This window comes from Sapajus apella, unplaced genomic scaffold, assembly GCF_009761245.1.
Source record: "Sapajus apella isolate SASKATOON/1434 unplaced genomic scaffold, GSC_monkey_1.0 scaffold6, whole genome shotgun sequence".
Lineage (NCBI taxonomy): Eukaryota > Metazoa > Chordata > Mammalia > Primates > Cebidae > Sapajus > Sapajus apella.
Window position 1 is genome coordinate 1,713,800 of NW_022436946.1, and position 12,514 is coordinate 1,726,313.

At 44.5% G+C, this 12,514-nt stretch overlaps 1 protein-coding gene across 8 annotated transcripts in view; it reads right to left on the reverse strand.

Annotated features, from left to right (window-relative positions):
- The window catches only part of SASH1 (SAM and SH3 domain containing 1), a 1,049,232-nt gene that overhangs the window by 14,962 nt on the left and 1,021,756 nt on the right, over positions 1–12,514 (reverse strand). For all 8 annotated transcript variants that reach the window (XM_032274338.1, XM_032274343.1, XM_032274342.1 and 5 more), the window contains 6 exons: positions 11,555–11,629; positions 9,643–9,786; positions 5,636–5,771; positions 4,325–4,494; positions 3,303–3,512; positions 2,390–2,540 (listed from right to left, as the gene is read on the reverse strand). In XM_032274338.1, the coding sequence (XP_032130229.1) occupies positions 2,390–2,540; positions 3,303–3,512; positions 4,325–4,494; positions 5,636–5,771; positions 9,643–9,786; positions 11,555–11,629 (886 nt within the window). The remainder of the gene's footprint in view (positions 1–2,389; positions 2,541–3,302; positions 3,513–4,324; positions 4,495–5,635; positions 5,772–9,642; positions 9,787–11,554; positions 11,630–12,514) is intronic.

Genomic DNA, 12,514 nt, shown 5'->3' on the forward strand with positions numbered 1-12,514 from the left:
ACACACACACACACACACACACACACACACACACACACACACACACAAATATGCTAAGATACATACGAGCTATTCCAACAGCAAAAGGTAGTGGTACCCAAGGGCACATACCATTGCCCAGGGAGCAGTTCCCTTGAGAAAGAAGGGAAGGGAATGGGATTCTTTGAAAGCAGGACTTTACATGGGCTTACACCATATTTCTTAAAATGCAAGAGCTAAAGAAAAAAATATGGCAAAATATTAACTTTAGCATGTACATACATATGTTTGTTTTCTTTTCCTCTGTACTTTTCTGCAGGTTTGAAATAATGCCTAATTAGAATTCTTATAAAAGTTATTGTTTATACTTGGAAATGGTTAAGACAGCAAACTTTAGGTTATCTGTATTTTACCACAAGTAAAAACTGTTTTAGCAATTTGTAAGACGCGTTCATTTGCCAGACCTAAGATAGCAGGTCTGAGGTTGGTGTCAGGAACAGCCATCTGACAATTAGTCTTTTCCCAATGGAACCCTATGTGAAGGCTGGCATTTTCTCACGCTTCAAGGAAGGCTGGATGGGATGACTTCCAAGCAGTGCTGGAGATGTGCTTTTTGCTCTCAGTGATGGCTAATCTAGAAAACTTTCAAGATCCCTGCATATCTTCAAAGATCTCAACACACCTCTGTATCTCTCTAGTGTACAGAAATTCAGTTTGACAGAAACCTATCATGTTTCTCTAAGTTATCAGTAGAGGCACTACTTCTTAGCCATGATGACTTTTAACTGTACTGGATGTAAAATCCTATAGCTCTAGGAAAAGTCTGGACTCTGACTCTTGGCACTAATTGGTACCTCTGGAACCTTGAAGCCTTTGTTTTAGAGCCAATAAAAGGAAGTCCACCTTATATATCAGGGAAGTTCTCAACAAAAGAGCAGCGTAGATCCAAAATGGGATGTTTGAAGGGGCAAACATTCTTCACTCTCCAGGTTAGCCACCTGATGGGTAAGATACCCTCCTACAAAATGCCCCTTGGTACAAAACACTCAGGATGTGATTCCAGGAGGGATGATGGTTCCGAACCAACATGGCATGGAACAGTCTAAGCACAGATCCCTGCCTTACACTCAGGACTTAGCTTTCTTCCTCCTATTCTGTGGATGATAAAGGACATGTGACAGAGAGTCTATATACACCAGCTGCTCTTGGTGAATGAGGAACAGCCAGTGAGCTATGCCGCTGGGCAGATGTGGTGCAGGACAATAGATTATTTCATATTAATTCACACTAATCGAGCTGATAGGGTACGCCAGTCACTGTGCAGGTTCTTTACTGGCCACAGACCCCAACGTGTCTCCCGGGGACTCAAACACTAAAAAGACCTGGTTATAAAGTGATATTAACTGTGAATCACAACCCTCCAAATCTATCCCTGAGGGCAGCCTGTTTATCTTAGGCTCAGACATCTATTTGATGGTGTGTGTTTCTCTATCTTATCAGTTAATTTAGAGGGACTGCCTATTTAGCGGAAGTGAATTTAACCTAACAACACTTGCTTCCATTGTCTCTCGGGCCTGATACATTTCAGTAATGTATAATTCTTTTTTCCACTATTAACCATGGTTTTGGCGTGTCTTTTAGCAACAGAAATGCTATTAGCTACTGATATCTCTGAAGCAGAGTCCTTGAAAGAAAACGCATTTGAACTCAGTAACTGGAAAGGATACTCCTTTAAGATGAATGAGTTCAGGGATATTTTTGATGTCAGATTGAAAAATACAGAGCAAGATAAGACTAAGTTAATGGAGCAAAGGATATGGTATATCGAAATAGACTTCATAAAAGCTGTGAGCTCACTGATAATCCTGTTCACAGGCTGTAAAAATAAGCTATCATTTAGGTTGGCAATTTGTAGGCCAATTAATGTGGAATTCTGTGCTCTACATATTCACTGCAGAGAGACATAACGAAAGCTGACGAATCTCATATATTCACCAACCAGTCTACGCAATAAGAACAAAATTCCTTGTGTGCTCTGAGAAGTAATCACCCCTTAGCTGGGCAAAAAACTCCCAGCTGGTCAGTCACTTTTATGGTCAACTGTCCTAATGGCCTGCAGGGGAATCTACCCATTTCTTGGGAAAACGGTCATTCCATTCTTGCAGACACTTGGTGCAGGATCATCAACTATCATCTAGAAACACGCCCGGAAAGGTAGCGGCGGCACAGGAGGCTTTCTTTTGTTCCCGCGTCTGCCCTGGGAATTCATGGCTTTGTGCTGTTTGAGCTTGGCTTTGGAAAGAACAGGACAGAATAAGTGACTCCAGGGACCTAGCACACGCGGGCAGCGTAGGCGGGGCCTGCTGTGGCGGACCTCACGGGGAACATCTCTGTGTGTACAGGGACTTACTGTCATATTCCTGTAACAGCTCCACCGCTGTCAAGAGAACAGCTCTGTGTTCCGGGTCCCTGATATTTAACTCATCCAAGTCTTCCTCCTCCAGCAGCTTAAAAGTGTCCAAATCTTCATATCCATTGAACAGGAAAGTGGGCATGTGCTCCTGTGAGAGGGAGAAGGAAGACAGAAGGGAGTCAGCCAGCCCAGCCACACCATAACACTGGCAACAACTAGCCTGCCACCCCCGCGCGCTTTTCCCATAGTCATCGTTATGCTAATCAAAAGATTAGTAAGTATCATTTGCAATGGATCCTGTACGTCCCAGTCCTCCAGCTCAGCAGGCAAGCAGGGTGTTTTATTAATCATGGGTTAGGAAGATGTACATCATAGGCTGTGATGGATTCCGCTGGCTTGCATTATAATTGTACCCTTGATAAGAGCTAATTCCTGTACCTCCGCAGAGCCCACAACAGAGGAGACTCCTCCTTCATTTACAGAGCTATTAAAATCCAGCTTTTAATTCCTCAGGATCAAGAGTTTTGCAAAGAGGAAGCACAGTCTCTCATTGCAGACTGGCGCTACTAGATGCTGGCAGTGATGGTGGGAGAGAGGTGGGAGCAGAGTTTCTTTGCAGCCCGTGGAGCTACCTGCGGGCGAGGTGCCAGGGGTTTCAGCTTAGAGCCCTTCCAGCAGGAAGCTCTGACCCGGGGCTTCTGCTGTCACCCACAGCCGAGGTCCAAGGCAGTGTTAGAAAACCAGTCACTTTTTCTGTAGAATAACGCATGCTCATCATAGTAATGGGCCGCCCTTATTGGACCACACAGATCAGCCCCGACCCTACCCTAAAAATGCCCTCACTTGCTTAGTGTAGGAAAGAAAAAGGCCACGAGGGAGTAGTGTGTGGCAAGAATCAAAAGCGACTGACTTTCAGGTTAATCCGATCCAGGAGATCCTCCACAGACTTGGGCTGGGGTGGTCTTCCTTTCCGCCGCCTCCTGGTGGGGCGCTTGGGTTTCTCCTCATCCTCACTGAGCACGTCCACGTAGATGAACTTGAACGTGCCGACTTTGTTGTTCAGCAGGCCCATCCAGGTCCCCATGGGCGGCTTGCTGATTATATCAATGATATCGCCTTTCTGTGGCCCAGGGAGCAAAGATCTTTCCATTAGGTACATTCCATGAATGTACAAATCATGAATCTGGCAGATACACAGGTTACGTAGAAATGAAGATGCCGCAAAGGCCAGAATCGGGGTCCCACAAGTCACCCTTCTGAGTGACCCACATAGGATGTAACTGTGAGCTCGGCAGAGGCCAGACAGGTGTCTCTGACTGTAAGGAATTCCATGCAGGCCTCCGGTCACAGCCCCTCCACCCTCCTGTCCTGCAGGACCAGGGGTGCCTGGGGTACCCCTGGTGCTCTGAGCCAGGAAGCCCACCCGGCACTCTGAACGCCTTCCCGCTTCAGAGTGCTCCCACTTCTTGGAGAAGGCACTCCCCACCAGTCCGAACCAGGCGATCCCTGCCCTGTTAGGGCTGCACACACTTTGTGGAACCTCATCTGTCCCATAAATGTATCTCTGTGCACACAGAAGGCAGAAATCTTTCTTCAGATGGAGAAAACACAGAAATCAGGTGTGTGGGGCTGGAGTCAGTGCGGGGAGAGGGAGGGTGTGCAACGGAAATTCTAAAGGGAAGCTGAGGTCAGAAGACAGGGTCAAAGGAATAAATTGATGATGGCCCAGGGATTAACACAAGACCCTCTGCCTTGTGGGCTGGCAGGGTCCTGTTGTGTTTTTCACTGCAGAGGAGACCAGTGAGCAAGGTAGCCAAGATACTGTGCAGTCTGTACGACAGAAGCCCAGCATTCAACAGGAAGAAGGCAAGACAGCCTCCTAGAGAAACGGGAGAACCCAGTTAGCTGCTCTGAGGCCAGCAAGAGAGATACCTTGAGCTTGAGCGAGTCTGTGTCATAGGGACTGGGGGTGAAGTCGGTGTGCACCCTGGCACGCCCGCAGAACGGGCCTCGGTAAGGCGGCTCTTCGTCATCCCCATCTTCCGACTTGACGCTTTCCCGGTTGCTGGTTGAGGAATCGGTGGTGCTCACTGTTTGACCACCTGTATAGGAAGAACAAGGGTAGCTACAGATTTCCCACCCAGCAAAGCAGAAAGGTACTGAAGGCGTGGCAGATTAGGAAACGAAGGCCCAGAGAGAGGAAGCTTTGAGCTACAACCCTATGTCAGAACCAGAGCAGGGCCCAGTGAGGAATTCTCTGATTGTTATCCCTAAGCTCCTCACAGGACAGGGGACTCACAGCAAGTTACCCTTATGAGCTGGGAATCCACGTGGCACGGAGGCTCCTGCGTGGAGGACACGGCAGGACCAGGAACTAGACCCTGCTCTTAACGTTCGTGACCTCTCAGTGGTAATGCACTCTTCCTAACCATTTTACATATGAGGAAACAAATTCAGAGCGGTCACGTCACTTGCCCAAGGGTAAGAAGTTAAAGTGGTAGGTTTAAACTTGGTCCTGGGGCACGGTGGCTCACCCCTGTAAGCCCAGCACTTTAGGAGGCCCAGGCGGGCAGATCGTTTGAGTCCAGGAGTTCAGTCAGCCTGGGCCACCTGGTAAAACCCCATCTCTACAAAAAAACACCAAAACATTAGCCAGGCATGGTGGCGTGCCCTTGTAGTGTAGCTACTCGGGAGGCTGAGGCAGGAGGACTCCTTGAGCCAGGGAGGCAAAGGTTGCAGTGAGCTGAGATCACAACACTGCACTCCAGCCTGGAAGACAGTGAGACCCCATCGCAAAAAATAAAAATAAAATAAAATAAAAACTTGTTCTTTTTCTTCTTATCATTCAGCCGACTCCAACTACCACTGGCCCTGAACTATCTGAACAAAACTTACCAGTCACATATAAAATTCCACTCCCTTCCCTACCCCCTTTATTTTGCTGGTCATCTTCATATGCTTGTCTCCCTGGCTTCTTTCCCCTGCTCTCTAGATCCTTTTTCTGAGATGCTTTCCCTATGGTCTCCAATCAAAATTTATCACCCCCTCTTTTGGGCTGCTGCAGCATGTCTACTAATAAACAAACACGACTCTGAGTCCAGAGAGTTTGCAGGTCTGATTTCTAATAGCACCTGAAGGGCAGGACTTGGTCTTATTCACCTTGAAATTACCTGAACCTCATGCTCAGCATATGTCAGACATTGACTCCAAAGAAAATAATCCACAATGACAAAGTAGACTTACTCATGGAGCTCTGCCCGCTCAGAGAACTCCGAAGACTTTCTACAGAACCTCCAGCCTTGAGCTTGGGCTTCTCCATGTGTTCTGGGTCAGTCTGCGAAGGCGGAGGGGAGCTAGGCATTCCGTCAAGGCCTGAGTCCTGCCATGGGTTTCAACAAAATGAAAAAGTTCATCAGAGTGAACAGACGTTGTCTTGTAATTCTCAGTGACTTGGTCTTCAATGAAATCAGTCAAATCAATCTATACCCACATTTGATTCTATACCCAGTATTCTCCTCCTTTTAAGCCTACATCCCTGCTTTAAGTCGTGGCCAATGTTACCATTTATTAAGCACTCAAATATTATGTCTCATTCTCAAATAGGTATTCTTGAAACCTCCAAGAAAAAATAAAAGGCTTAGAGACTCAGCATACACAAAAGCCCAGTAACAAGGCTGGATTTCAAATGTAGATCAAGTACAATCCATGACTAATGGAATACCTGGAAGTGTAGTCAGAGGAAATTTAATCTACTTGGATGGGAAACATTTGCACTTTTAAAAAAACATTCGTTAAAAAAAAAAAAATTGGCCAGATTCTTGTTTCTATTTATACATTATTGGCATTGGCTAAAGAAGTACAAAATAAAAACCCAAATATACAGCAAACATACTATTTTCCAGTCTACAATAAAATTTCCATATGTCACTCTGAAGTTTTAGCTTTTTTCACTTTTCTAAAGTGTTGTCAGTAAAAAGCTGGGAAGTCTCTTTCAGATCAGAATCCTGATGAGAGTGACTCAGAAGTACTTTCTGCATTTTGGGTAGCTAATTATTACCCGCTCAGCGGCTCCTCGTTTGCACATTCCAGTATAGCACGCTTATTGGATTCGTGGTGCTGTATCAATAGACAATATCACACTTCGGAAAGTTTGCAGTGAGAACTGTTTACTTGCCAAAATAGAAAAGTCTCTGGCATACTTCATATGGCCATAGCCATGTGAGCACAAAACCAACTAAATGAAACCTGCTATTTGCATGTTGCCGAATCATCAGAAGGGCCTGAACCCAGCTCCGCAGGCCCTGCAAACATCTGAGGACATCAGCAATAGCAGCTTCTGATCCAACACACATTAGTGCTTTAAATGTAAGGAAAGTGAGCAAGCGACCTCAAAAGCAACGAGGAAAAACAGATATTAGGAAGTTACTGAAGCTACGAAGTATGAATTTCTTAAAAAGAAAAAAGAATTCATTCCTCCTTTCTGCATTATAAAATAAATAATTTTTTCCCATCAAAATCTTTTGTAATGCTTCTGAAAAAAGTACGCATTTGAAAAATAGCAATCGTAAATGTGGATCTCTGATATATTTTCAAATGCTTTTTAAAATTGTTAAAGTATTCATGACATGTTTATGGATTACCTACAATAGCAGGAACTACCCCAAGTGCTGGGCATATAGCAGTATCAGAGAAAACAAACATCCCTACCATAAGGGTTGGTATATTTACTAAAAAGTTTTTTTTGAAAACAACCACACAAGGCCGGGCACGGTGGCTCATGCCTGTGATCCCGGCACTTTGGGAGGCTGAGTGGGGTGGATCACAAGGTCAAAAGTTTGAGACCCGCCTTCTGGCCAACACAGTGAAAACCCGTCTCTGCTAAAGATACAAAAATTAGCCCAGTGTGGTGGTACACGCCTGTATTCCCAGGTACTCGGGAGGCTGAGGTAGGAGAATCACTTGAACCTGGGAGGCAGAGGTTGCAGTGAGCCGAGTCCACGCCATCGCACTGCAGCCTGGGTGACACAGTGAGACTCTGTCTCAAAAATAACAACAACAACAACAACAACAAACCATACACAAAGCTTTCCATTATTTTTTTGCTTTACAAAAAGTTTATAATGATCAGTTATTTCTTTTATTCCTTAACTTACATAAAATGACTGCTTTAAAAAAATAGACCTAAGCACGTAAGATTGCTATATTATAGTAAAATTATAGAAAAATGTCAAATTGACATTAAAATTCTGATCTTATGATCCATAAAGCAGAAAGCCTCTTGGAACATAAGCTTAACAGTTTTAGTAGCTGTTTCAATTTTGGGGAAAAGCAAACTTAATAAAGTGCTTTAAATTAGTAGCATGCTTTCACTAGCAAGCTGACTGCTCCAATATAGAATATAATATTCAATATAGAAATATAGAATCACTATCACTCCCTCACCCATAGGGACAAGAGAATGAAAAAAATAAAGAAAAAAATCCTGGATAAGAGACACTGAAGGTAGCCCAGACATCCCCTGCAGGGCTTATAAGCCACAGTTTCTCAGCCTGAGCACTGATGATTTTGAATGCACAGTTCTTTGCTGTGAGGACTGTCTTGTGTATGCTAGGATGCTTTAGCAGTGTCCCTGGCGTCTATCCTCCAGATCAGCATCCAACTCCCGGGGCATGGACCAGTACTCCTCCGTGGCCTATTAAGAACTGCGCCACATAGCAGGAGGTGAGTGGCGGGTGAGCAGGCGAAGCTTCATCTGTTTTTACAGCCACTCTCCATTACTCGCATTACTGTCTGAGCTCGACCTCCTGTCAGATCAGCAGTAGCATTAGATTCTCATAGAAGCACGGATCCTGTTGTGAATCGCACACACGAGGGATCTAGACTGTGTGCTCCTTGGGAGAATCTAATGCCTGATGATCTGTCACTGTCTCCCATCACCCCCAGATGGGACCATCTAGTTGCAGGAAAACAAACTCAGGGTTCCCACTGATTCTATGTTATGGTGAGTTGTATAATTACTTCATTATATATTACAATGTAATAATAACAGAAATAAAGTACACAATAAATGTAATGCGTGTGAATCATCCCAAAACCACCACCCGCCCCAGCTCCGTGAGAAAACCGTCTTCAGGAAACCAGTCCCTAGTGCCAAAAAGATTGGGCACTGCTGCCCTGGATGCTGGCAACATCCACTCCGCTTCACCCCAACCCAGTGTGACCATGGAAAGACACTGGCCCAGGGTCCGAGGAGCGAAATGGTACCCTCTCCCCACTTCCCCATGAGAACCACTGTAATCAAGCGAAGCAGGCTTTGTTTGAATCAAAGTGAGGCAGGTGTCGGCTGGCTGGTGGTGTTCAGTCACTTGCATGGAGCGATGCTTTGTTTTAGCTCACTGTGCCCACCAGAGAGCAGCAGCTGAGCAAAAATGTCTGCTTTCCCTGCTGTTTGTATTTGGAAGATAAAGTGCATTACCTACGTATTTCAAGCAGACAACCAGCTCATACACAGGCACTTCAACAGGCTACAAAATGAGTGCTATACAGTGCCAGACAGAGGAGAGTGTTTTGAAAATTGAATGGTCAAAATTACCTTGAGGCCCAGCTCTCCAACTCTCTTTACTCCCTCCACCCATGCAATTAAGATACAAAACAGTCATGCTTCTAGCAATGAAATTATAGATCTAGAGGGGAAAAATCAATTCTGTGATACCTTCCTTCATGGCCACAGATAGGGCCAATGAGGGAAAACACCCCTCTCAGAAACATTATTACCAAAGTCTGGTACCCAGGAAGAACTTTGAGGATCTGTGCTTCTAGAACAACTTATGCTATGATTGACAAGGCTGCTGTTCCAAAAAAAAAAAAAAATTGTTTCGGGTTTGATTCAGCTCACATCCATTTGGTAGCAACGCATAGTTTAGAAAATAAAATCCTTCCTTTGTGTTCAAATTTACAATGCTTATTGCACTAAAGAATAACCATTTCTTTACATGTCTACCTCTATCTAGACACAGAAGGCAAGTCCTGTATTTTGCATTCCTAGCACCAAGCACAGTGCTGAATAGTCCAAAGTACTTAATAAACGTGTGTTGAATTCAGTGTTTCTCTACATAAATAAAGCACGGACTTGCAGCAGATTAATGCCAAGGAATATGTGTATTTAGCTCCATTAAAAATCTCAAAAGGGCCATCTTCAGCATTTCCTGTCAGGAAGAACCAAGGGAACATTCTAGCAGGGAGCTGCATACCTGCTCAGAGATAGAGCTGCTGTACTTTTTAGACATCCTCTTTCTCATTGTCTCTTTCACTGATTTCACTTTTTTCCCAAGAGAGATGCGAGAGGCAGTAGGTGATTTGATGACTTCTTTGTACACAAAGTCTCCTTCTTTACCCTGTAAAACAAAATGTTGCAAGTACTATTAGTCACAGAAAATGAAGGCCGGAGCAGGTTTTACTGTTTCAACCATCCACCTCCTAGCTCTCAGAAATATTGGCATTCCTTAGGATCTTGAAGGTTTTCTTGTGTTAACTCAGTGCTGTTATTTATCTCTTTGATGAATTGACTATGGGGCTTTTTGTTTGTTTGCTTAAAGTGAGGTGTGAGTCACTTTTAATTTTACTTACTTTTAATACATTCTTATTTGGTTATATTTTTTCCACTATTTTTAACACCCAAGGGGACTGCATTTCATCAGTGAAGGGTGATTTGCATGAATCAATGTTCATGAATCCCATCAGTGGGGGACGAAGACAGGGATACTACTACTGAATTGTCCTGGGAAAGAGGTTAGAACAAATGGTGAAAGCTCAGAGCAACATCTGATTGGATTTCCATCACTAAAGAGCTCAGTGTGTAAATTTCCTTCTCTTTACAAACTAGATTGTGGTCTTCTCTCATTCTAGTTTGCATTTAAAAAAAAACACACAAAACTTTTCCCTGAGAAAGAAAAAAAAAAGAATCACACTTTCTCCATTTCTAAAAAAGATCAACAGCATAAAACTATTGGCTTTGGCCGGGCGCGGTGGCTCACGCCTGTAATCCCAGCACTTTGGGAGGCCGAGGCGGGTGGATCACGAGGTCAAGAGATCGAGACCATCCTGGTCAACATGGTGAAACCCCGTCTCTACTAAAAATACAAAAAATTAGCTGGGCATGGTGGCGTGTGCCTGTAATCCCAGCTACTCAGGAGGCTGAGGCAGGAGAATTGCCTGAACCCAGGAGGCGGAGGTTGCGGTGAGCTGAGATCGCGCCATTGCACTCCAGCCTGGGTAACAAGAGAGAAACTCCGTCTCAAAAAAAAAACAACTATTGGCTTTAGAATCAATATAATTTGATAGCCAAATAAAAGAGTTTAATTCTCTTCCAGGAAATTTTCAAAACACTTCATATATATCCCAGGTGGGTATTTTAGCTGACCTATGAACATAACAAATATAAAACATGAAATCTTCATTTTACAGTTTTATGACACAAACAAGGGACAAGCTGTAAGACTCACCTTCACCCTTGGGGTCTGAGAAAGCAAACTTCAGGGAACAAAATGTGTGTACCACCGTGATGGCCTGTCCCTAGACCATGACCCAGAAGCAGGTCTGAGAGGGCAGACACCTGGGACCTGAGGGGTCTGGTTTGCTTTGGCCCCACAGAGACTGGGTTCATTCCAGGACACCCCAGGCCACAAAACTCTAGGCTTAGTATAGGCCAGGCAGGGCCAGGTACTGGGCTCGTAATAAGACTGATGTCCCAAAATGCCACCACATACTCTTGGGGCCCAAATCACAGGGCTCCACTTCATGGCAATGTGTGCGTAGTAGTTACATGCTTGCAACTAGCAAGAAGAAAAGGCCGTGTGCAAAATGACTCAGACCACAGAAGCCAGACTTATCTGGATTTGTTATTTGAAGAAAACCAGAAGCAAAGGCATTAAAGGAACTGTGCTACTCTCAAGGAAGGGGATGGCGGTGAGAGTGGTCACCATTCACTGCATGTGGAACAGTGGAGTCTGTAAGATGAGTGAAATAGAGCTTTTTTCTAAATGTGATTCAGGATTACTAAGGAAAACATTACCCAGTATCCATTCTCAAAGATGCTCAAGGGTCAACTATTGTCAGCCTCATCGCCTGAATCCAAATCTTTTGCTTTCCTCTGACGTTACTCACCATTGGGTCAGAGTTATTACTGCCAATGTGCAGAGAGCGATTCGTCAAGTCAAATCCTCCAAAACTGCAGGTTCTCTGTGGAAAAGAGGGCAGGGCAGGAAAACTCCAGTTACGCTTAAGCCAGCCCACAGTCCTCCAACCCAAAAGCCCCCATTTGCGGAACATCTCTGCATCACAAATACACACACAGGATGAACGGAGAAAACGAGAAATGATGAGAAACAAACACATGATTCATGTCGTGAGGAAACTTCACTCATTTATCCCTTTCGGGGCCACTGGAACTTTGCCTGCCCCAGAAGCCTAGAATCCCCTTAACATGCAGAAACCAACCACTTAACAAAAGCCCAAACAACAACAAAACCCTCCATGAGTCCAGTGCTGTGAGATTCCCTGTCCCTAGCACAGAACTTCCCCTAACATCTGCTGCATTCAGTAGAGATAATGAAGGGATATATGTTAGAGGAGCCATGTGTTCAGGCATCTTGGAAACCCAGGTCTGAAATCCCACGGCTCTGACACCAACAGCAAGCTTTTCAAACAGACTTTTGTTTTGTTTAGTTTTCAATCGCTGAGAAGGGGGAAGGGGGGAAGGTTATGTTTACAGTTGTCCAATCAGGCCAAGAGAATTACTCACTCGTTGCTTCCCCATCCTAGCCAAAAATGCTGGTAACTTTCCCATCTAACTGCCCAAGTTAATGAACGATGACCATTTTCTCTCAGTGAATGAAGATGCCACATTTGTCCAGAAAGAAAACGGTTGATTCAGTGACTGCCTTTGACCACTCTTTAATTTCAATAGGAAAAATGCTGATGTTATAAAGAATGAAAACTTTCTCATCCTTTTAGGTGGTTGCAAACTTCATGGAACTGCTTAAATCTCAGTGATTTGGTATTTGCAGAACTTGGTTCAAGTTCGCTGCTGTTTTTCTAGTAAAGGCCACTGAATGACCACCCCGC